Below are 26,835 nucleotides of genomic sequence, written 5' to 3'. Positions count from 1 at the left end.
TTGGAATGCACAAATACCCTGTCTATTATTTATCGCTGTCAGTGTCTGAATGGCAATTTGGCTGGTACTGTATGTAGCATAGACGGCATAGATGGTAATGCAGCAATGTGAATACCCCACAGCTCCAGTGACCTGAGTTCGAACCTTGTCTTTGTGAATTTCCTTAGCTTACTCTAAAATACCTTTTGTTTGAGTTGATGTACATTACTGAGTGTAATGCTCTGGGATGGATCGGTAACTTGTCTACTGTATAAATTTCTTAATGTTTAAGGGTCGGCTATGGACACACTTCAGCCCTTACCAGAAAGAATTTAGTTGTGAAAATGAATGTATTAATGATGTCGAACTACACCAAAACGTACATTACTAATTAGTGGATAGGCTATATTAAATTGCGTATGGATGCGTTCTATTATCGAAGTGATGCTCTGTGATAAGCCTATTGTAAGTTAATAATAGAATCAATAACCCAAATAAAAAAACGAAACCTTTAGTATGTGTTCTTTTTTAAAAATATCCCTTAAAGCTTCTTTTTTGTATGCCATTTCAGCCCTCCAGAAATTCACAAAGTACTATAGATCCTCTGCATATGTAGCTAATGGTAAAAAGTGGGCTCTATCAGTGTGGAGTTTGGTATTGACCTGAATATTCCCAGTCGGGTGGCAAGCTCAATAGAGAAGACCGATGACATGGCAACCAGATGCTCTCCGTAGTGAATGCTGTTTAGAAAGGAATGGTTTACCAGCTACTATTACTCTGCGAGACCAATTAAAACCAGTATTTTTATTAACCATCTGCAGCTGACAGCTCATGCCATGATCTTTGTCTCTAAGTGTTACTTTATCAAACAAATCTGCAGAAATCAAAGCCAATTAACGGTGCTGGGTTGAAGTGAAAAAGCCATTATAGAAGTATTCCATTGTCTCTCCCTTGGGAGTCTACTTAGCTCTTGTTTGGACAAAACTTTTTAGCAGGGTTCACCCTTTAAGTTTTTTCACCATACTCACAAGCCTTGCCTCAATCCTAAAGAAGTATCTGGCCGCTCAGGTGGCGCAGCGCTAAAACACACGCTGTTCACCAGAGCTGAGATCTCGAATACATCGTATCGAATCTAGGCTCTGCCGGCTGAGGCTGAGCGGTCACATGAACAACGATTGGCCTGTTGTTCAGATAGGGGCGGGATTAAGCCGGAGGGGGAATCTCTCTCAAACTAATGCGATTACGACCTCTGCTGACTGATTGGTGGCGCCTGCACGGAGATGGGAAAGGAGTGCGGTAGAGGGTGTGGCTCTCCGTACACAGCGCTGTACTGCACTGCACTCGTCAAGTGTAGGTGATAAGATGTTCGATTGCTGTGCACGTGCCGGAGGGGGCGTGGAGCAGCCTCGTCCTCCCCAATCAGGAGCAGGGACCAGCATTAGTGAGAGGATGATTGACGGGCAAAAATGAGATGCGATGAGAGAAAAAGGGAAAAAAAAAAAAATATCTGGACACTTGACCATGAGGTTGTCTGCCATTCCATTCCAAAGACCTTGTGATTAAAATGAGTTTGCCCCTGCCTACCTCCTTTGCAGCCATAACAGCTTACAAAAATAGTCCTTTTCAAAGATTTTGAAGCTGTCAAAGAAAGTTTGTGCCCATTCACAAGAGCATTTGTGTGGTTACCTGTGATGGACTGGTGACCTGTGCGGGGTGTTTTCTGGCTTTCAGTGAAGTGAATTTGAACGACTGCGACCTTTTATAGTATGAAGCGGTGGTGTAACAGACAATGAATGAATGAATGAAGCGGTCACATGAACAACGATTGGCCTGTTGTTCAGATAGGGGCGGGATTAAGGCGGAGGGGGAATCTCTCTCAGACTAATGCGATTACGACCTCTGCTGACTGATTGGTGGCGCCTGCACGGAGATGGGAAAGGAGTGCGGTAGAGGGTGTGGCTCTCCGTACACAGCGCTGTACTGCACTGCACTCGTCAAGTGTAGGTGATAAGATGTTCGATTGCTGTGCACGTGCCGGAGGGGGCGTGGAGCAGCCTCGTCCTCCCCAATCAGGAGCAGGGACCAGCATTAGTGAGAGGATGATTGACGGGCAAAAATTAGATGCGATGAGAGAAAAAGGGGAAAAAAAAAATATCTGGACACTTGACCATGAGGTTGTCTGCCATTCCATTCCAAAGACCTTGTGATTAAAATGAGTTTGCCCCTGCCTACCTCCTTTGCAGCCATAACAGCTTACAAAAATAGTCCTTTTCAAAGATTTTGAAGCTGTCAAAGAAAGTTTGTGCCCATTCACAAGAGCATTTGTGTGGTTACCTGTGATGGACTGGTGACCTGTGCGGGGTGTTTTCTGGCTTTCAGTGAAGTGAATTTGAATGACTGCGACCTTTTATAGTATGAAGCGGTGGTGTAACAGACAATGAATGAATGAATGAATGAATACATTTGTGTGGTCAGTTGTACAAAAAAACACTTTTAGTTCATCCTTAAAAATGTTCACTGGGGTTAAGGTCAAGGCTTTCTGTGAGCCACCGAAGTTCCTCCTCATTAAATTCGTATTTGGGATTTGTGGATGTTCTTATTGGTAAGATTTACTAACTGTTCTTGGCTGGCAGCCTGGAAAGTTGTTACTAATACTGTTAGTCAGTCGACAACATTAGCCATGCTGTGTTTTATTTTTTTGTTTCTTCTCAACATTTGTGTTTTGATTCATCCAATTTTAATAAAACTGATACTGCCATAAGCAGTTGGAATGGGTGATGCTGTGTCTGTGATGGGGAGGCACCTGGGTAGGCTGTTGCTTATGCTACACTGGGCCTATTAGCGATAAAGTTGAATGTTTAACGTCATGCCAGTGGGAAATTTCACCAGTAAAATTTTATGTGACCCAAATACTATTGCTTAGACAATATAAAATGTATTGTCCCCTAAACTAGATCAGACCTGAGATACTAAGCATAATTTGCTGCTAAATTAGTATTCATTGTAATACTTCTAATTAGTACTACTAGTAGTAATTTTAATAATATTAATGGGTATTTTTATATTTTATACAAGTTATTCAACAACCTAAAAAATTTATTACTGCATCAATATAGGTATAGGTAGTAATGCTAGGAGTGCCATGGTGATGGGAAATTTCACCTAAGATACATTTTTACATTTGTATTTTGTGTCCATGCCTTCTCATTTTATTAATAACTTAATAACTTTTTTCTTTTTCTTTTTACATTTTTATACATACCCTGTTTCTCCCGATTTTGTGTATTCAATATGTCTTCCGTGGCTGGGGATCCCTGATTGCATTCGACCTGTGCGCAGTCCTAGCGGACCCATTCTTTTTGTTCATGCTTTCTGCACAGGCGCCTCTATCTGCTAAATAGGGTCCTTACACAGTGTTTGAAGACACCACCCACATAGTCCAGTCATCCCACCCAGCAAACACGGGGGCCAATTTGTGTCTGCTGCAGGCACTGCCATTGTGGTAGAGCCGAGATTCGAACCGAGGTGTTCAGAATCTCTGTGCTGGTGTGCTAGCAGAATATCCCACTGCGCCACCTGGGCACCAACTTAAACAGAATAAACTAGTATTGCAGCCTAAAGGAGTGAATATTTCAGCAGAAAACTTTAGGAACCGGCTTTATTAAACCAAGAAAGTGCTAAAAGCTGTGCCACTTTACAAACCACTATTAACAAAATGGACTGATTTGCAAATGTTTATTAAAAAGGTAAGATAAAGGTATTAGCAAAAACAAATTATTGCCATGAGCACATTCCAAAGGGAAAAAGCTAAGGAGGCTAGCTTGGTTCTAGCCAGTAAACAAAGCATAGTGGAACGAAATTGTCAACTTGTAAGCATTAGGAGAAAATTACTCCTAGATCTTAATATCAGCTTGGACCTGAAGCTTGGTAGAATGGTACGAAAAGGATAGAAAAACAAATAGCACAGGAAATCAAGAGGGTAAATGATCATAAAACATAAGTAGGGACAGTTGTAGCCTAGTGGGTAGGGCTTTGGGCTATCAACTGAAAGGTTGAGATTACGAATCCCAGCTTTGCTATGCACTCTGACCCCAACTTCCAACCAAGCTGGGATATGCGAAGAAAGAATTTCATGGTACTGTACATTTGCATAAGTATACACTGATCAGCCATAACATTAAAACCACCTCCTGGTTTTTACACTCACTGTCCATTTTATCAGCTCCACTTACCATATAGGAGCACTTTGTAGTTCTACAATTACTGACTGTAGTCCATCTATTTCTCTACATACTTTTTTAACCTGCTTTCACCCTGTTCTTCAATGGTCAGGACCCCGCAGAGCAGGTATTATTTAGGCGGTGGATCATTCTCAGCACTGCAGTGACACTGACATGGTGGTGGTGTGTTAGTGTGTGTTGTGCTGGTATGAGTGGATCAGACACGGCAGTGCTTTTTAAATACCGTGTCCACTCACTGTCCACTCTATTAGACACTCCTACTCAGTTGGTCCACCTTATAGATGTAGAGTCATAGACGATCACTCATCTATTGCTGTTGTTTGAGTTGGTCATCTTCTAGATCTTCATCAAAGGTCACAGGATACTGCCCACAGGGCACTGTTGGCTGGATATATTTTTGGTTAATGGACTATTCTCAGTCCAGCAGTGACAGTGACGTGTTTAAAAACTCCAGCAGCGCTGCTGTGTCTTATCCACTCATACCAGCACAACACGCACTAACCCACCACCACCATGTAATTGTCACTGCAGTGCTGAGAATGATCCACCACCCAAATAATATCTGCTCTGTAGTGGTCCTGGGAGAGTCCTGACCATTAAAGAACAGCATAAAAGGGAGCTAACAAAGCATGCAGAGAAACAGATGTACTACAGTCAGTAATTGTAGAACTACAAAGTGCTTCTATATGGTAAGTGGAGCTGATAAAATGGACAGTGAGTGTAGAAACAAGGAGGTGGTTTTAATGTTATGACTGATTGGTGTATATGACAAATAAAGGTATTCTATTCTATCTTTAACACCTTAAATGAATCCTGTATTCAGAGTAAAAATTGTGAATGCTCTAGTCTTTATCCAATTCATAAAACACATTCTGCCCAAACGTATAACTTACGAACAATTGTAGTTTTTATTTATGTATTAAACTCATTAAAACATTATTTAAAATCCAGACTGAAGAAAGTATGTACACTTTTGAACTAACAACTTTGAAAGTCAGAGTGGGTTTCAATATATTGTATAACCCAAAAACACACAAAAAAATCTGTTCACTGTTATTTTGTTTTGAGGTTTTACCAGCAACTATTACTCTGTGAGACCAATTAAAACCAGTATTCTTTATTAACCATCTGTAGCTGACTGCTAATGCCATGATCTTCGTCTTTAAGTGTTACTTAATGTTACATTCCATTACTTTATCAAAAAAAGCTTTGCTATGTCTCTCCTTAAAGAGTCGACCTAGCTCTTGTTTGAACAAAACTTATTTGTTCTAGTCTTTATCCAGTTCATAATAGTAGGAACACACATTCTGCCCAGACTTATAACTTACAAGCATATGTCGTTTGACATGCTAATTACAGTCAAGACAGAGAGTCTGCACACCCCTTTCACCTTCTCCACATTTTATTATGTTACAGACTCATTCTATAATAGATTGAGTTCTTTTTTGCTTCAAACATCTACACACAATCACCAATAATTACGAAGCAAAAACAGGGTTTAGAAAATATGCAATTTTATTTTTTTGTGACAAAAATGGTTTATTTAGGGGTTACATATCTCTACACACCCTTAGTCTAATACTTGGTTGATGCACCTTTGGCAGCAATTACAGCCTTAATGCATCTTGGGAAAGAAGCTAAGAGCTTGGCACACTTGTTTCTGGACATTTTTGCCCATTCCTCTTGGCATATCCTTGCAAGCTCTGTCAGGTTGGATGGAGAGTGTCGGTACACAGACATTTTCAGCTCCTTCCACAGATGTTGGATTGGATTTAGGTCTGGGCTCTGGCTGGGCCACTCAAGGACATTCACAGACTTTCTCTGAAGCCACTTCTTTGTTCTCTTGGCTGTGTGCTTCAGGCCGTTGTCATGTTGGAAGGTAAACCTTTGCCCCAGTCTGAGGTCCAGAGCGCTCTGAAGCAGGTTTTTTTCAAGGATCTTGGTGTACTTAGCTGCATTCATCTTTCCCTCTATCAGGACTAGTCGCCCCGGTCCTGCTGCTGAAAAACATCCCCACATCATGATGCTGCCACCGCCATGCTTCACTGTAGGGATGGCATTAGCCAGGTAATGAGCAGTGCCTGGTTTCCTCCAGACATGACGCTTGGAATTCAGACCAAAAAGTTCAATTTTGGTTTCATCAGAGCAGAGAATCTTGTTTCTCATGGTTTAAGAGTCCTTTTGGCAAACTCCAAGTGGGCTGTCACGTCTTTTACTAAGGGAGTGGCTTCCATCTGGCCACTCTACCATAAAGACGTGATTTGTGCAGTGCTGCCTGGATAGTTGATCCTCTGATAGGTTCTCCCGTCTCCACAAGGATACACTGGAGCCCTGTCACCCTCGGGTTCCTGCTAACCTCCCTGGCCAAGGCTCGTCTTTCATGACAGCTCAGTTTGGCCAGGCGGCCAGGTCTAGGAAGATTTATGGTGGCCACTGTGCTTTTTGGGACCTGTAGAGCTGCAGCAATTTTTCTGTACCTTTCTCTAGATCTCTGCCTTGACACAATCCTGTTTCTGAGGTCTGCAGATAATTCCTTTAACCCTGTTGTTCGGAGTTTGCTCTGATATGCACTGTCAACTGTGGGACCTTATATAGACAAGTGTTGGCAATCCTCAATCGTGTCCAATCAATTGAAGCTACCACAGGTGACTCCAATTAAATTGTAGAAACATCTCAAGCAGTATCAGTGGAAACAAAATGCACCTCAGCTCACTTTTGGGTGTCATATCAAAGGGTGTGCACACTCGTGTACATATGATATTTTACATTTTGATTTTTTATAAATTAGCAAGTGTAGAATTTTTTGACAAAAAGAACTCAATCTATTATAGAATGAGTCTGTAATGTAATAAAACATGGAGAAGGTGAAAGGGGTGTGCAGACTTTTGGGCTTGACTGTATATTGTTGTTGACATCCTGTAACAATCTCACCAATAATCTTATGATGTTAAACACTAGGCAACCCTAGACCAGGATAAAGTTGCATTTACCTGGTCATTTTAGGTATCCATCAAAAACACTTATTTTAATGTGAGCAATTTGTTGACATACTATATGCACCAATGCATGGCCTTGAGAAAATGATGCTCCATCAGCCACTTAAACAGCTTATCAGGTTTGAACTTTTGATGAACCACACTTCAATGTCATCGGGCTTTAGCCAATCAGAGATGGAGACTCAGTCAATCAGGGCAGTAAAGAAAGTAAAAGAGAGGCTAAGAGTAATCAGCTGTTATCCAAAACTGCCTAACCCAGTTCTCAAAAACTCATTTCCTCTACAAGTGACACAGAGGGTATGTTGGTTGTCATTTCCTATAAGCATAAAGCCCTAAACTGTACTGTGCCCCAACCTGTGTCCAAATTCAATGTATTTTTAGTGGGAATTTGTACCCATTTAGCCAGGAGCATTTATGAGGTCAATTACTGCTATTGGATAGTGATGATTTTTGTTGGAAGCCAAGAATGTCTATGTGAATGCAGCCTAAAGCATTAATGCATTGAATTAATTATGTAACCTGACATAATGATGTCATAAACACATTCATATAAAGCAGGACTATTTAACCTTTTGTGGTCATTAATCTTTTTTTGGGCATGTTAATGTGTGCCAGACTGGCAGAATTGTCCTTACCTACAGGTAAATTGCTTTCTTAAAATAAAACGTTCATCTTACTTCAATAATGACTGAATGGAAAATTAAAAGTACACTGCATGGCTAAAGCCAGCCCCGGGCGATCAACTTTCTGCTACCTGTTCCATATGTTTAGTTCAAATTTTGATTAAACACAAGGGCAAAACTGCTTTGGACAACCATGCTAAAAAATTAAGTAAACTTGTGTTCAAATCACCCGACATACCAAGGCAATATAATCATTCATGATTAGGAACTCTGAGGAGGATAAAATTGCTGTTGCTTAATTAACAGCTACTTCGTTCCATAGACTGTGGGAACAAGGTCAGTGCAAAATATCCAGTGACTCTAATATTGCTTTTAAGATGTGGCAGAATTAAGGGTAAAGCTTTAGTTGAGAATGTGTTGGTACCATTTAATCAGGAGAGATTAGCAGCAGATTCGCAGTATGTTCTGATGCGTCCAATTCTGGTCACACAAAATTGTTTCCATACACTGATCAGCCATAACATTAAAACCACCTCCTTGTTTCTACACTCACTGTCCATTTTATCAGCTCCACTTACCATATAGAAGCACTGTTTCTCTACATACTTTGTTAGCCCCCTTTCATGCTGTTCTTCAATGGTCAGGACCACCACCAAGTAGGTATTATTTGGGTGGTGGATCATTTTTAGCACTGCAGTGACACTGACATGGTGGTGGTGTGTTAGTGTGTGCTGTGCTGGTATGAGTGGATAAGCAATGGACACAGCAATGCTGATGGAGTTTTTAAACAACTCACTGTCACTGCTAGACTGAGCATAGTCCACCAACCAAAAGTTTCCAGCCAACAGCGCCCTGTGGGCAGCGTCCTGTGACCACTGATGAAGGTCTAGAACAGTGGTTCTCAAACTTTTTAGACCAAGTACCACCCATTATCAAACCAAAACTTCCAAGTACCACCTATGTTTCTCATCATGGCACACATTAATTAGGTGTGTGTGTATATATTAGTGGTGGGAATTATGGCTTCTTGAAGGGAGCCGGATCTTTTGGCTCGGTTCCTTTTGGCGCTACTGGGTAAACTATAAGACACCCCCGATATTAATATCAAATTTTGCTACCTTGCCTTAAATGTATTCCTAATTCAAACAACACTTAAACGAGAAAAAAAAGTTACTTCAAAAGGAAAAAAACTACAGAGAAGAGACATACTGTGATTGCATCGCATTAAGTTTCAGAACAATCCTCTCTTGTGCAGAGATGTGACTGTGTTTGTTTCTGCTTTAAAACATAAGCGCCATGAAATAATCAGATTTAACACAATTAAACAAGTTTATAGTTTATTTCTCAATTATTTGCCATTATACTACTAGCGTGCTCTCTCTCTTTCTCTCTCTGTGTGTGTGTGTGTGTGTGTGTGTCTCGCTCTCCGTGATACTTAAAGTGTTTCGGATTTGAATATCGACAATAAACAGCTCTTATTACAATTTACGATTAATTTCCTCTACTGATGTGAAGCTGAATGGGTGGATTACAGTCTAGAACTGCACAGAAATAAAAGACTCGGTTCCTTTCGTTCATTTCAAAGATCCGTTCAATAGAATCGGATCGTTCGCGAACGACTCATCACTAGTATATCTGCAGTTACCACTGACCATTTCAGTGAGTGCGCCTGTTTAGCGGAGCAGCCTCGTGATGTCAGGAACGAGATCAGTGAGATTCAAACGCAGATCTGCTCTGATAAAAGCGAGAGAGCTACTGATAACTTTACTGATAACTTTTCTGAAATTTCGAGATGGAAACCGTTCGTTTTAATTAAACTGATTTTATTAAAACAGAATTATAAGAACTTTGAAACAGATTTCATTAGTAATTTCCAAATTAGTTTTTTTTTTTTTTTATAATTATTAAATTATTTATTTTTTCGGTGCATGTAATTACTTTTCCGAGATTATCTGGCGTACCACCTCGTGCTGCTTCACGTACCACCAGTGGTACGCGTACCACAGTTTGAGAACCACTGGTCTAGAAGATGACCAACTCAAACAGCAGCAATAGAGGAGCGAATGTCTCTGACTTTACATCTACAAGGTGGACCAAATAAGTAGGAGTGTCTAACAGAGTGGACAGTGAGTGGACAAACTCCAGCAGTGCTGCTGTGTCTGATCCACTCAGACCAGCACAACACACACTAACACACCGCCACCATGACATTGTCCCTGCAGTGCTGAGAATGATCCACCACATAAATAATACCTGCTCTGTGGTGGTCTGGTGGGGGTCTTGGTCACTGAAGAACAGGATAAAAAGTATGCAGAGAAACAGATGGACTACAGTCAGTAATTGTAGAACTACAAAGTGCTCCTATTTGGTAAGCAAAGCTGATGAAATGGACAGTGAGTGTAAAAACAAGGAGGTGGTTTTAATGTTATGGCTGATCAGTGTATTTGGGAAGGCTTTTCATATGATTTTAAAGTGTGCCTATTCAGACAGAGCATTTGTGAAATCAGGCACTGATTTCTGGATGAAAGTAAAAAATGTCCATGCGAATGCCGTGTAAAGCCTTTACTCACAATATAGTATTCTGAACATATGATCAGCCTCTATAACTTTGGGTATTGCTTCGGCAGCAGCAATGCCTTGAGGTGGCCCAAACAGTTTTGGCAAATAATACTGGCACACCATGTTCTCTACATTAGCATTTCCTCTATTTTTCTGTTCTCTTTTCTTTTTACCTTGCAGTAAAATGATGAAAACTGTGGATATTAGAACAGAAGCCTAGTAAAAAGTCATTAAATTAAATGGATTGGTGCAACGAATCATTATTTAATGATAGGTTTTTAGCTGCAAGAGACTTACTGACAAAAAAGGAAGTCCTGTGGGCAATTCATTATTCTGGTCTATAATTCCTGGTGTTAAGGCAGCTGGTTAGGTTATTGTGTGTTAGGTTATTATGCATCATCTAAAACTCAATCCCAGCAAGAAAGAGCTGTTATTTATTCCTGGAGATCAATCTTCAACCCAGGACCTAGTCATCTCTCTTGATGACTCCCAATCAGACCATCTGATAATGTAAGAAACCTTGGTGTTGTCCTGGATAACCAGCTGACCTTCTCTTCTCATGTAGCCAACATGACAAGATCGTGCCGGTTCCTCCTCTACAACATCAGGAAGATTCGGCCATTTCTCTCCTTGGAAGCCACTCAGATTTTTGTCCAGTCACTTGTAATCTCACGGCTGGACTACTGCAACTCCCTCGGGCAGGTGCTCCTATGTCCACTACTATGTCCCTTGCAGCTCATTCAAAATACAGCTGCCCATCTGGTTTTTAACCAACCTAAACACTGCCACATTACCCCACTGCTGCGTTCTCTTCACTGGCTTCTTGTAGCTGCACACATTCAGTTTAAAACACTGATGCTCGCCTACAAAGCCAAAACTGGCTGAGGTTTAATCAAACCCCACTCTGTACTACAGAACCTCCTAGTCACTAGTCTCGCTCGACTTGATCCTCCACCCAGGACTCGAGGAAGACAAGCATCAAGACTCTTTTTTGTACTTGCACCCAAGTAGTGGAACGAACTTCCCTTGTCTGTCCAAACATCTGAGTCGCTCAACGTCTTCAAGAGATTATTAAAAACCCACATCTTTATTAAGCAGACATCTGACTTCAGCAGAAGATTTGTGTTCTTGGACTGTTGTCTAGTTAAACTACAGTAGGGAAATGTTTACTATGGAAACACTTCTATAAGTTGCTCTGGATAAGAGAATAAAATGTACAGTGTATCACAAAAGTGAGTACACCCCTCACATTTCTGCAGATATTTAAGTATATCTTTTCATGGGACAACACTGACAAAATGACACTTTGACACAATGAAAAGTAGTCTGTGTGCAGCTTATATAACAGTGTAAATTTATTCTTCCCTCAAAATAACTCAATATACAGCCATTAATGTCTAAACCACCGGCAACAAAAGTGAGTACACCCCTAAGAGACTACACCCCTAAATGTCCAAATTGAGCACTGCTTGTCATTTTCCCTCCAAATGTCATGTGACTCGTTAGTGTTACTAGGTCTCAGGTGTGCATAGGGAGCAGGTGTGTTCAATTTAGTAGTACAGCTCTCACACTCTCTCATACTGGTCACTGAAAGTTCCAACATGGCACCTCATGGCAAAGAACTCTCTGAGGATCTTAAAAGACGAATTGTTGCGCTACATGAAGATGGCCAAGGCTACAAGAAGATTGCCAACACCCTGAAACTGAGCTGCAGCACAGTGGCCAAGATCATCCAGCGTTTTAAAAGAGCAGGGTCCACTCAGAACAGACCTCGCGTTGGTCATCCAAAGAAGCTGAGTGCACGTGCTCAGCGTCACATCCAACTGCTGTCTTTGAAAGATAGGCGCAGGAGTGCTGTCAGCATTGCTGCAGAGATTGAAAAGGTGGGGGGTCAGCCTGTCAGTGCTCAGACCATATGCCGCACACTACATCAAATTGGTCTGCATGGCTGTCACCCCAGAAGGAAGCCTCTTCTGAAGTCTCTACACAAGAAAGCCTGCAAACAGTTTGCTGAAGACATGTCAACAAAAGACATGGATTACTGGAACCATGTCCTATGGTCTGATGAGATCAAGATTAATTTGTTTGGTTCAGATGGTCTCAAGCATGTGTGGCGGCAATCAGGTGAGGAGTACAAAGATAAGTGTGTCATGCCTACAGTCAAGCATGGTGGTGGGAATGCCATGGTCTGGGGCTGCATGAGTGCAGCAGGTGTTGGGGAGTTACATTTCATTGAGGGACACATGAACTCCAATATGTACTGTGAAATACTGAAGCAGAGCATGATCCCCTCCCTCCGGAAACTGGGTCGCAGGGCAGTGTTCCAGCATGATAATGACCCCAAACACACCTCTAAGACGACCACTGCTTTATTGAAGAGGCTGAGGGTAAAGGTGATGGACTGGCCAAGCATGTCTCCAGACCTAAACCCAATAGAACATCTTTGGGGCATCCTCAAGCGGAAGGTGGAGGAGCGCAAAGTCTCGAATATCCGCCAGCTCCGTGATGTCGTCATGGAGGAGTGGAAAAGCATTCCAGTGGCAACCTGTGAAGCTCTGGTAAACTCCATGCCCAGGAGAGTTAAGGCAGTTCTGGGAAATAATGGTGGCCACACAAAATATTGACACTTCAGGAACTTTCACTAAGGGGTGTACTCACTTTTGTTGCCGGTGGTTTAGACATTAATGGCTGTATATTGAGTTATTTTGAGGGAAGAATAAATTTACACTGTTATATAAGCTGCACACAGACTACTTTTCATTGTGTCAAAGTGTCATTTTGTCAGTGTTGTCCCATGAAAAGATATACTTAAATATCTGCAGAAATGTGAGGGGTGTACTCACTTTTGTGATACACTGTATATGTGTGCTAAAGTTGCCCTGATAAATTGCCACAAAATCACCCTCTTCTTCTTCTTTCGTCTGTTCTTGTTAGGGGTCACCACAGCAGATCATTCATCTCCATGTTGCCCTGTCCTGATCATGTTCTTCTGTCATTCCCACCACTTGCATGCCCTGCCTTACCACATCTGTAAACCTCCTCTCTGGCCTTCCTCTCCTCCTCCTACCAGGTGGCTCCATCCTCAGCATCGTTCTCCCAACTGTTATCCCTCCTCTGCATATGCCCAAGCCAACTCATTATCTCCTCCCTCTCCTAAATATCCTACTTGCACTGTCCTTCTAATAAACTTTTTTCCTAATCCTGTTCATCCTCATCACTCCCAGCGAGCACAGCATCTTAATCCTTGCCATCTCTAGCTCCCTCTTTATGTCATTCACAAACATTATAGTTCATGGAGACACCTGCTTAATCTATCCATCTGTTCATCTTAATCTCGGTCCATAACTATTGAAAACAAGAATTGCACCATCATACCACAGCTTCTCTCTCAGCACCCCATTAAGCTTTCTTTAGATCTACAAACACACAATGCAACTCCTTCTGACCTTTTGTATACCTCTCCATTATTATTCTCAAAGCAAACATTGCAACTGTGGTGTAATTTGATGGCATGAAATCATATTTCTACAACCCCAAATCAGAAAAAGTTGGGACAGCATGAAAAATGCAAATAATAAAAAAAAAAAACAACAACAGCACAGACACTTACATTTACTTTGACTTATTTCATAGCAGACAGGATGAACCTGAGATATTTCATGTTTTATCTGCTCAATGTCAAATAATTTATTAATAAACATCCATTCCTGCATTTTAGGCCTGCAACACATTCCAAAAATAGTTGGGACAGTAAAGCATTTACCACTTTGTAATGTTGCCATTCCTTTTCACCACACTTAAAAGACGTTTTGGCACCGAGGATACCAAGTGATTTAGTGTTTCAGCTTTTATTTTGTCTCATTCTTCCTGCAAACACGTCTTAAGATGTACAACAGTACGTGGTCATTGTTGTCGCATTTATCGATTCAAAATTCTCCGCACATTCTCTATTGGGGACAGGTCAGGACTGCAGGCAGGCCAGTCCAGTACCCGTACCCTCTTCTTCCGCAGCCATGCCTTTGTAATGTGTGCAGCATGTGGTTTTGCATTGTCTTGTTGAAAAATGCATGGACGCCCCCGGAAAAGATGACGTCTTGAAGGCAGCATATGTTGCTCTAAGATCTCAATGTACTTTTCTGTATTAATGCTGCCATCACAGAAGTGTAAATGATCTTTGCCAAGGGCACTGACACCGCCCCCATACCCATGACAGACCCTGGCTTTTGGATTTGTTGCTGATAACTGGATGGTTCTTTTCGTCCTTAGTCTGGAGCACACAGCATCGATTTTGTCCAAAAAAGACCTGGAATGCTGATTCATCTGACCACAATACACATTTCCACTGTGTGATGGTCCATCCTAGATGCCTCAGAGCCCAGAGAAGTCGCACAGTAAAGTTTTAAGTGGCATTAGTGCATGTAACTCTGTATTGTAGTGTTTGACAAAGGTTTGCCAAAGTAATCCCTCACCCATGTGGTTATATCAGCTATTGTTGAATGGCGGTTCTTGATGCAGTGCCATCCAAGGGATGGAAGATCGCGGGCGTTCAGCTTAAGCTTCAATTTTTTGCTTATCAAAGACTCGGCCTTTCCTGGATTCTGCTCTTGTACAAACCATAAATACAATCACCTGTTTACTTCACCTGTTTGGAATCACATCATTATTTAGGTTTTCACCTCATTACTAGCCCTAAATTTTTTTTGTACCTGCCCTTATCTCCTTCTCACTAATCTGAGGTGCTCAGTGGTTCACTATCATTACATCATCCAACCTTCTCTCACTCTCTTAATTAATTACTTCTCTCTTTGCCTTATGACACATCCCCTTGTACTCCTGTCTACTGTCTTTGTCTCCTGGGAGATCACAGTTTTTCTACTTTTTTGTGCCTCCTAATTCCACACCAAGTTTCATTTTCCTCCTTTCACTGTCCAGATGTCACACCAAGTACCTTCCTAATTCTTTCACAACTTTTGCAGTCATTGTCCAATTGTCTAGCACCCCTTTGCTACCATCCTGCACCTATCTCAGCTCTTCCTTAAATTTCACACCACATTCTTTTTCCTTTAACCTCCACCATCTGATCCTTGGTTCCACCTTCACTCTCTTCCTTCTCTTCATTTTCAAAGACACCCTTTAGAACACTATCTGATGCTGTCTATCTATCTACACTCTACCTTGCAACCACCTTAGTCTCCAGTCTCTTTCAGGTTCAGCTTCTTTATAGGATGAAGTCCACCTGTTAGCACCTGCTCTCACTCTTATATGCCACCCTGTGCTCCTCCTTCTTTGTAAAATATGTTTACTATAGATATTTTATATCCTTTTACCACCATCTGCCCTTCTTTATTCTTTTTTTTAATGCATTTTCTCCCTTTTTCACCCGATTTTAAGCGCGTCCAATGTTTTTTTTCCCAATTGGGTTATACTTCCTCTCTACTGGTGCTGACCCCCGCCCTGTACTGAGAAGAGCGAACTGACACACATCCCCTCCGACACGTGGGCAGTAGCCGTCTGCATTTTTTCACCTGCGCGAGGCGAATTTTATATGCAGATCAGCCTTGTGCACGGAGAGCCACACTCTGATCAGCATTATTCCTCGACTCTGTGCAGGCACCATCAATCAGCCAGCAGAGGTCGTATTTGCACCAGTTATGAGGTCCCTATCCGGCTCCCTACCCTGGATGAACAACAGCCACACATTGCTCATGTGGCCGTCCAGCCCAGTCGGATGACAGACCTGAGATTTGATACGATATATTCGAAATCCCAGCTCTGGTGTACTAGCGTATTTTACCGCTTTAATTTTGTCCTTAACACCACATCTACCCAACACCTCCTCAAGCCCTTTATTTCCTTTACCAAAATGCCCACTGAGGTAACTCCAATCACAACTCTCTTTCCTTAGTGTACCCTCTCCAATACTTCATCTATCTCACTCCAGAAATCTTCTTTCTACTCTATCCCACAACCCACTCGTAGGTCATATGCACTTGTGACATTCTTCAGCACTCAATTTTCATCCTCACATTCATCTCTCTATCAGGAACTCTTTTCACTTCCACTACATTCTGGATGTACTCTATTTATTACAAGACATTTCATACCATATTTCTCCTCTTATCTACACCATAGTAGGACAGTTTTAACCCACCTCCAATGCTTTAGTCCTCCAATGGCAAGAGCTTCCTCTAAACTGTTGCCACAAAGCTGGAAGCATTTTATTTTAAAGAATTGATGATATATACCTGTTAGCAATGTACACCAATCAGCCATAGCATTAAAACCACCTCCTTGTTTCTACACTTACTGTCCATTCTATCAGCTCCACTTACCACATAGAAGCACTTTGTAGTCCTACAATTACTGACTGTAGTCCATCTGTTTCTCTGCATGCTTTGTTAGCCCTTGTATTTCAATGGCCAGGACTCTCCCACCACCACAGAGCAGGTATTATTTGGGTTGTGGATGATTATTAGCACTGCAGTGACAATGAAATTGTAATGGTGTGTTAGTGTGTGTTGTGCTGGTATGAGTGGATCAGACACAGCAGCACTACTGGAGTTATTAAATACCATGTCCACTTACTGTCCACTCTGTTAGACACTCCTACCTAGTTGGTCCACCTTGTAGGTGTAAAGTCAGAGACGATCACTCATCTATTGCGGCTGTTTGAGTTGGTCATCTTCTAGACCTTCATCAGTGGTCACAGGACGCTGCCCTTGGGGCGCTGTTGGCTGGATATTTTTGGTTGGTGGACTATTATCAGTCCAGCAGTGACGGTGAGGTGTTTAAAAACTCCATCAGTGCTGCTGTGTCTTATCCACTCATACCAGCACAACACACTCTAACACACTACCACCATGTCAGTGTCACTGCAGTGCTGAGAATGACCCACCACCCAAATAATACCTGCTCTGTAGTGGTCCTGGGAGAGTCCTGACCATTGAAAAACAGCATGAAAGGGGACTAACAAAGCATGCAGAGAAACAGATGGACTACAGTCAGTAATTGTAGAACTACAAAGTGCTTCTATATGGTAAGTGGAGCTGATAGAATAGACAGTAAGTGTAGAAACAAGGAGGTGGTTGTAATGTTATGGCTGATTGGTATATATGGCTGACAAATCTGTACTTAATTACTTAAATTAGAAGGGGTGTCCACATGAGGCCTAAAAAGCCATCCCTTGAGGGTAAACCTTTTATTTAAAGATCTGTAGCTTGAATGCAAGCATTAGCTGCGCAATGGCTAAGACAAAGAAACGCTCATATAAACCACCATTAATACTGACCTTTAACCCCAAGCATCATGATAAGCCCAGGATTTGGTCATGCTATTTAATAGTCCCTCAGCTTCTCTTGTATTGATCCTGGATCTGTGTTTTCCTGGATCAGCTGAATGATTAATCTACTTAGGTGAGGGAGCTAAAATTGAAGATAAAAGGAATAAGAAGACCTGGAGACATTTAAATACATTATAGATCTGGAGCACATTTATAGTATCTGCTGATGGGGCAAACTGACTGATTGATTACAGTTACTGGACCTGCTTCCTGTATTCTTGTATCAACATACAGTTGAAGTCAAAAGTTCTGTATACATACAGTATGTACATTTTATTACCAAAAGGATATAGCCACTCAAAAATAAGCTTGTAAGACACCCAGTGCCAAAGCCATGGAAATAAAAATTATGTTTGCCGCTTTAGTCTATCCACTCAATTGAGTCTATTGGAATTTATGCCCATTCAGTCAAAATAGCAGTTGTGAGTCCTGGCTCACAATCAACATTGTTCATCCCAAAGGTGTTCAGTGTGGACCAGTTTCTTCACATCAAACTTGTTAAACCATGTCTCTTTGGACCTTGCTCTGTACACAGGGGTTGTCCAAGTGCAGCATATATAAATTTTTTGCAGCTAGTCTGACTTTACTGTCTAGGTAGCTCTGGGTAAAAAAAGATCATAGATTTACCTTGAAGTCATTTCTAAGCAACTTCAGGTCTCAAGATAATTTGTACTACTAGTTTTCATAATGTATAAATCACATGGAACAGTGGTCATTTGACAAGGTTAGGTAGAGAACCTACCCTTCACCTTATGCTAAGTGGAAATATGTCCAGATGGTCCGGTGTACTTTAAGAACCTTTTAAAAACATAGCTGCACTGTATTAGAAGCATATAAAAGACTGGTATCATTATTTTAACCACAGCCAATAACTTTTGTGCCACTAAGAAGAAACAAGGCCAATTTTACTCCATTTATTAAAACGTACATGGAACAGTGATCTTCTGCCAAGGTCTGTTACATGTGCATTGTAAGATGTATGTCACACGTACTGTTTAAAATTCTAGTCAAAAGATTCTAGACAAGACTTTGTACTCCAGGGGGAGCTTTTTTTTCACAACTCCTCCATAAATGCTCCTTTCAGTGTAACATCTTAGATATTATTGTTTTGCAGCTAGTAAGAATGATTGAAAATCTGACATGTGCCTGTATAGTTTAATTAAGGTTAAAATGATGGTTTAATCTAGGCAGTGTGGCTGTAGTTTCATATTGTGTTTATTCCATTATGATGGATTACAATAAGCATCTTTGGGATAGTTGGGATGTATCCTTCTCGGTTCTTGTGCTTTACTGATTTTTTTTTTATTTGTCACCTATCTGTAAATAAACATGGCAATTGTGGTATGGTGTGGCGAGAAAGGGAAGAGAGAGGATGGCACAACGCCCCTAACTCTCATTTTCAGCATTTACCAGACACTTTTTTATCCAAAGCGACTTATAGTACTGTGACAGTATACAATCTTAGCAATTGAGGGTTAAAGGCCTTGCTCAAGGTCCCAACAGTGGCAACCTGGCAGTGGTGGGGCTTGAACCGGCAACCTTCTGATTACTGGACCAGTACCTTAACCACTAGGCTACAACGCCAGTCCATTGCAGGGCACACACACACACAGACAGACACCCACCCATTCACCTATAGGGCATTTCAGTGTCTCCAGTTAACCTTACTGCATGTTTTTGGACTGTGGGAGGAAACTGGAGCTCTCGGAGGAAACCCACGCAGACTCGGGGAGAACATACAAACTCCACACAGAAAGGACCACCCCGTCTGGGGATCGAACCCAGGACCTTCTTGCTGTGAGGTGACAGTGCTACCCACCGAGCCACCGTGCCGCCCCTCACTAAAACTACATTATACTAATTACATCAACATAGCAACCAGTGTCCAGGGCCAATACTGTAGCATCAAGGTGTTCATATGAATACAAAGATCTCAGTCTACATACAAACTCCAAATAACATGTTCTCAAACTATTACTAGGTAGGTGGCTTAGTTACAAGTGTTCTCCACACAATTATGGTGCTCCTGTTGCATAATCTAATGCCCTCTCTGACCATTACAGAGACTTAAGTTCAAATACTACAGGTTCTACTGGCCTGGTTTGACACAAAACAAAGAAATTGATAGGAAAATAATTCCCTTGCTACTGCAAAGGTGTCTCCTACTGCTCAGTCAAGATGCTGGCACAAAAGGTGTACATTTTGAAGCTCTGTGTAAGAATATGATGCTGGGGTGCCCCTGTGGCATATCTGTCGAATATGCTAACCCACCATAGGCCTGAATGGGCCTCAACAGAGGGGTAGCTATTGGTAATATGCTGCTTTAACTATCTCGTCTAGGCGTGGGCAACTTTAGTGAAGTCCCCTATATAGGCTAAGGCTGTTTGTAAGAATATACAACAGGTCAGTGTAAAGTGGGACCAGCAGTTTTGTACTTGTTGGGAGAGCTCCTCTCATCTAGAACATGTGTTCCGCTGCAAGCAATTTAATTATTTTTTTAACTGGGACTCAAACAAAAGGAGGTGTGTTCTGAACTTTGGCCTCCCCTAGACAGCAAGTGTGTCACGCAAGGTGCAGGGGGCGCCAGAGTACAAAGAGGAATTTGATTCACCCAAGCTTGCCCGTTATTGCTATAATGCTATAATAGATAGACTGGATCAGTTCCACTGTTTGCCCCTGGTGGGTGGTGGGAACTCATCAATGGTGATGTTCATGCTCTATCCGCATGTGTGTTTCAGATCTGGATAAACCAATGCTAACGGTACATCAGACGATCAGTGATGTACGAGGAAACTTCTACCAAGAAAAGACTGTTTTTCTTCGGTGCACAGTCAACTCCAACCCTCCAGCTCGCTTCATATGGAAACGGGCCAACATTCCCATCGAACAGAGTAAGGACAATGGAGTGGACATCTACGAACCTCTGTATACCCAGGTAAACTACAGATACATGAATTACATTAACACCAAAACAGTCTGTAAAAAATTATATAGAAAGGTCATTTACCATCCAGCCTTCTTGTGTTTGGACACAACCAATTGTACCTGTAGAACATTGGACTAACTTGATTAACCTATTAAAGCAATCAAGTTCAGTCCAGCTAATCAGGCAGTCATAAACACCTTAATTGTGAGACCATAATAAAGACTTAAATGTCAGCATTAGCTCCTAACACAATTGTCTTAATTATAAAATTGACATTTATTTAAACTCGGTGCCATTTTCAGTCATTTCAAAAGGATGCTAAGAAGATTAACTTAATAAGAACAAAACCATGGGCAATAATATGGATTTGTTTGTCCTTTACATTGAGGTTATACCAGCTTTTACTGTTCTGTTAATGTTCCATGAGTTTAAGTGTGTCTGTGAAAATTTGTGCACATTCAGACTAAAGCGCATTGATGAGGTAGGCGGCACGGTGGCTTAGTGGGTAGCACTGTCGCCTCACAGCAAGAAGGTCCTGGGTTCGATCCCCAGGTAGGGCGGTCCGGGTCCTCTCTGTGTGGAGTTTGCATGTTCTCCCTGTGTCTGCGTGGGTTTACTCCGGGTGCTCCGGTTTCCTCCCACAGTCCAAAGACATGCAAGTGAGGTGAATTGGAGATACAAAATTGTTCATGACTGTGTTTCATATAACCTTGTGAACTGATGAACCTTGTGTAATGAGTAACTACCGTTCCTGTCATGAATGTATCCAAAGTGTAAAACATGACGTTAAAATCCTAATAAACCAACAAACAAACATTGATGAGGTCAGACACTGATGTTGGACGAGAAGGCCTGACTTGTAATTGATATTTAAATGTGTTCAGTGGGGTCGAGGTCAGGGGCTCTGTGTAGACTAGTGGAGTCCCTCCACACCCAACTCATAATATTACCTATTATTATTATTATTATTATAGGGAGGCACGGTGGCTCGGTGGGTAGTACTGTCGCCTCACAGCAAGAAGGTCCTGGGTTCGATTCCTAGGTGGAGTGATCCGGGTCATTTCTGTGTGGAGTTTGCATGTTTTCCCTCTGTCCGTGTGGGTTTCCTTTGGGTGCTCCGGTTCCCTCCCAAGGTCCAAAGTCATGCAGTAAGGCTAATTGGAGACACTACACTGCCCCTAGGGATGAGTGTGTGTGTGTGTGTGAGTATGAATATGTGTGTGTGTGTGTTTGCCCTGTGATGGACTAGCGACCTGTCCAAGGTGTTTGCTACCTTTCGCCCAGTGAATTGTACCCACGGCGACCCTGAATTGGATAAAGCTGTGGTAAAACAGACAATGAATGACTGAATATTATTTTTCATTTGGAATTGTAGAAACATTTATAATATCATTTAACATTGTGGCAAAGCCTTTTAATTCCCTGTGCCCATAAAAACACAGCTAATTTGATCACACCTATCAAAAGGAAAAGTAAAGAGTGGTCGCTTGCCAAGGTTGGTAAGAAAACCTTACTTAATGCTCCTCATACCTAGACATTTGTCAGTATGTTCTGGCATGCATTAGAAACCACAGGTGACTCAGGGCAATGATAGCTCAGTGGTTAAGGTACTAGACTAGTAAACAGAAATTTGCTGGTTCAAGCCCCGCCACCACCAAGTTGCCACTGTTGGGTCCCTGAGCAAGGCCCTTAACCCTCAATTGCTCATCGTGTTCAGCTCATTGTGTAAGTCGCTTTGGATAAAAGCATCTGCTAAATGCTGAAAATGTAAATGACTTGATCCATAGCAGGATTTGTATTAGTTACATGCAATACAGTATCAAATCAAATAAACAGTGCTTTTCATTGTGTGGCAGCAGTTTAGAGAAGTCATTACCTGTTTGAACAGTTGTATAATTTGAAGCACAGCAGCGGTTAATAAAGCGCTGTATTTGCAGAAGTATTCTGATGAAGATTTGGTAATAAAAGTTGCTGTGTAAATAGATGGCTGTAATGCGTTCAGAAGAAGGGTGGTCCGCTTTAGGCAAAGCAGCAAAGAGACATGGGAAATGAATGATGAACTTGTGATCCAAAAGCTATTATTAAAGACCGATTTGCATTGGGAGAAAGAGATGGGTGGAGAATGGGTGACTGAAATAATGGCTTTGTAATAGATCATTCTAATGACAGTGATTCATATGGTAGTTGGATGAAAGGAGGGATTGAATATTCAATAAAAGCCTCTTCCAAAGTCTAAAGTCCTGCACTGTCCAAAGTAACAATGCACCACAAAATACAAACCGTCTTTATATTTTTATGCCCATACACCGATCAGCCATAACATTAAAACCATCTCCTTGTTTCTACACGTTATCAGCTCCACTTACCATATAGAAGCACTTTGTAGTTCTACAATTACTGACTGTAGTCTATCTGTTTCTCTGCATACAGAGCAGGTATTATTTGGGTGGTGGATCATTCTCAGCACTGCAGTGACACTGACATGGTGGGGGTGTGTTAGTGTGTGTTGTGCTGGTATGAGTGAATAAGGCACAGCAATGCTGATGGAGTTTTTAAATACCTCGCTGTCACTGCTGGATTTAGAATAGTCCACCAACCAAAAATATCCAGCCAAAAGCACCCCGTGGGCAGCGTCCTGTGACCATTGATGAAGGTCTAGAAGATGACCAACTCAAACAGCAGCAATAGAGAAGTGATCGTCTCTGACTTTACATCTACAAGGTGGACCAACTGGATAGGAGTGTCTAATAGAGTGGACAGTGAGTGGACACGGTCTTTAAAAACTCCAGCAGCGCTGCTGTGTCTAATCCACTCATACCAGCACAACACACACTAACACACCACTACCATGTCATTGTAACTGCAGTGCTGAGAATGATCCACCACCTAAATAATACCTACTCTGTGGTGGTCCTTGGAGAGTCCTGACCATTAAAGAACAGGGTGACAGCAGGCCAAAAAAGCATGCTGAGAAACAAATGGACTACAGTCAGTAATTGTATAACTACAAAGTGCTTTTACATGGTAAGTGGAGCTGATAAAATGGACAGCGAGTGTAGAAACAAGGAGGTGGTTTTAATTTTATGGCTGATCGTTGTAGCTGCCAATACCTTGAACTGTGATCAGAAAAGACTTCTTGCATTGCTGTGTCTTATCCACTCATACCAGCACTCACAGCAACAAAACAGCTTATGCTTAGCAAAATAGATTCCTCTTTTCCTCTCTGTCTTTCAACTGTTACTCTTAGGGGTCGCCACAGTGGATCATTTGTCTCCATCCTGCCCTGTCCTGAGCATCCTCCTCTGCTACACCAACCACCTGCATGTTCTCTCTCACTGCATCCATAAACCTCCTCTCTGGCTTTGCTGTCCCCCTTCTGCCTGGTGGCTCTAGTTTTAGCACACATTCTGTCAATGTAATTCCTCCTCTGCACATGCCCAAACCATCTTAACCCTGCGTTCACTTAATCTTGTAGAGAACAGGGTTGTCTGACCGATTTTTTTCCATTGCATGAATATCCAGTACGGATTCCTGAATGCCCATTGTAGGTGCTTTCAGCAGTGAACTGGAGTTATCGTAGGTAATTCTACAGAAAGGGTTTGATGCACTGTGTTGTGACACAAGCATCAGAAGTAAAAGTATCTGCAATTTTAAACATAAAAGCCCTTCTGTTGGTCCATATAAGATGCCATGGCCTTCTTGTCCTCTGGTATCAGTGAGTCTTGGCCACTCAAAAACCTGTTGGCAATTTATAGCTTGTCCCTCTTCAGATATGTCATCTGGCCATTAAAACTTGGCCCTTTTCAGAGTAACCCTTTATGATGATCTGCTGCATTTAACACTTCAAATAACTACTATTAACAAAACAAGTAATATATCCCATAAAATAGGCACTGCCATGCACTTTTTGAGAAGTGATTCTAATGTTTTCGCTCATCAAAGTCTATATGCATGTTTACAGGGGGAGACTAAGGTGCTGAAACTGAAGAATCTGAGACCCCAGGACTTTGCCAACTACACTTGTCAGGTCTCCGTCCGCAATGTCTGTGACATACCAGATACGTCAGTCACCTTCCAGCTAACGAACGCCACTGGTAAGTTCTCATTTCATACTCTTGTGAAAGGTGAAGTAATTAACACTGATTATCTCTTCATCACAGCACCTGTTAGTGGGTGGGATATATTATGCAGCAAGTGAACATTTTATCCTCAAAGTGAATGGGTTAGCAGAAGAAAACATGGGCAAGCGTAAGGATTTGAGCGAGTTTGACAACAGCCAAATTGTAATGGCTAGACGACTGGGTCAGAGCATCTCCAAAACTGCAGCTCTTGTGGGGTGTTTCCAGTCTGCAGTGGTCAGTATCTATCAAAAGTGGTCCAAGGAAGGAAGAGTGCTAAACCGGCGACAGGGTCATGGGTGGCCAAGGCTCATTGATGCACGTGGGGAGCAAAGGCTGGCCCGTGTGGTCACATCCAACAGACGAGCTACTGTAGCTCATATAGCAGAAGAAGTTAATGCTGGTTCTGTTAGAAAGGTGTGAGAATACACAGTGCATCACAGTTTGTTGTGTATGGGGCTGCATAGCCGCAGACCAGTTAGGGTGCCCATGCTGACCCCTGTCCACTGCCGAAAGCACCAAAAATGGGCACGTGAACATCCGAACTGGACCATGGAGCAATGCAAGAAGGTGGCCTGGTCTGAAGAATCATGTTTTCTTTTACATGGTGGTGGTGTGTTAGTGTGTGTTGTGCTGGTATGAGCGGATCAGACACAGCAGCGCTGCTGGAGTTTTTAAACACCTCACTGTCCCTGCTGGACTGAGAATAGTTCACCAACCAAAAATTTCCAGCCAACAACGCCCCCTGTGACCACTGATGAAGGTCTAGAAGATGACCAACTCAAACAGCAGCAATAGAGAAGTGATCGTCTCTGACTTTACATCTACAAGGTGGACCAACTAGATAGGAGTGTCTAATAGAGTGGACAGTGAGTGGACACGGTCTTTAAAAACTCCAGCAGCGCTGCTGTGTCTAATCCACTCATACCAGCACAACACACACTAACACACCACCACCATGTCAGTGTCACTGCAGAGCTGGGAATTATCTACCACCTAAATCCTAAATAATACCTGCTCTGTGCTGCTCCTGGGTGGTCCTGACTATTAAAGAACAGGGGGAAAGCAGGTTAAAAAAGTATGTAGAGAGACAGATGGAGTACAGTCGGTAATTGTAGAACTACATAGTGCTTTTATATGGTAAGTGAAGCTGATAAAATGGACAGTGAGTGTAGAAACAAGGAGGTGGTTTTAATGTTATGGCTGATCAGTGTATTTTTAAAACTCAAGGTTATTCCTTGGTTTTAAAAACCAAGGGGTGTGAGCTAAATTAAGTCATGGCAAGACAAGAAACTTTGCTTTTATTAGAGTAGCAGGAGTGAGGAACTAGATCTGTGTACTGCATCTAATCAGGCTCCCACATATTAGAAGCTACACACCATAAAAGGTGAAGGGGTAGTGCCTTGGTCTGTAGGAGTATCTCTATCTTTGTATGCAGAGAAAGGACACCTGCCATAAGTCATATAAATTTAGCAGGATATAACTTTAAATTAATAAATAAACACAGGGAATCCATATGCTACTTTTTGCTGTTGCTAGGGCCTACGATAGGTGATGAAAAGTTGTTAGATGCACACAAGTGCAGCTAAAAGTCACTACACGGACATCCTTTCTATAGACATAGATCACGACAGGAAGAACTCTGTGAATCCTGTACGGAGAAAGCTTTCAGACAGAGACAAGGTCAGAGTTTGGGATGTCTTTATTTATTCTGAGTACTACAAGAGCTTATATAGACACAGATATTTCTAAAATAGAAAAAGAACAGGACCAGAACCAGATAAGAATGGCTCTGTAGTTAACGTTATCTGCAGAAACAGAAGTGTATATGTTTCAAAATTGTATGCCCAGCTTACTAGTCAGAAAGTCCAACGCAATAAGTATATGGACACTTAAAATATCTAACAGGGGCTGCTCAGGTGGTGCAGTGGTAAAACACGTTAGTGCATCAGTGCTGACATTTCGAACTCATCGCTTCGAAACTCAGCTTTGCCATCAGGAAGGGTGGGTGCCTACATGAACAACAGACAGGGACAGGGACCTCCTCATAACTG

The 26,835-nt window shown here is 41.9% G+C and overlaps 1 protein-coding gene across 1 annotated transcript in view; it reads left to right on the top strand.

Moving 5' to 3' along the window:
• The window catches only part of LOC134314369 (MAM domain-containing glycosylphosphatidylinositol anchor protein 1), a 294,987-nt gene that overhangs the window by 175,457 nt on the left and 92,695 nt on the right, over nucleotides 1–26,835 (top strand). Inside the window, exons 4-5 of the mRNA XM_062994950.1 lie at nucleotides 20,476–20,672; nucleotides 24,625–24,757. Of these exons, the coding sequence (XP_062851020.1) occupies nucleotides 20,476–20,672; nucleotides 24,625–24,757 (330 nt within the window). The remainder of the gene's footprint in view (nucleotides 1–20,475; nucleotides 20,673–24,624; nucleotides 24,758–26,835) is intronic.

Source organism: Trichomycterus rosablanca, chromosome 5 (genome assembly GCF_030014385.1).
Source record: "Trichomycterus rosablanca isolate fTriRos1 chromosome 5, fTriRos1.hap1, whole genome shotgun sequence".
NCBI classification, from domain to species: Eukaryota; Metazoa; Chordata; class Actinopteri; order Siluriformes; family Trichomycteridae; genus Trichomycterus; species Trichomycterus rosablanca.
Note: the sequence above shows the minus strand (reverse complement) of the source record. Positions and strands in the feature narration are given on the sequence as shown.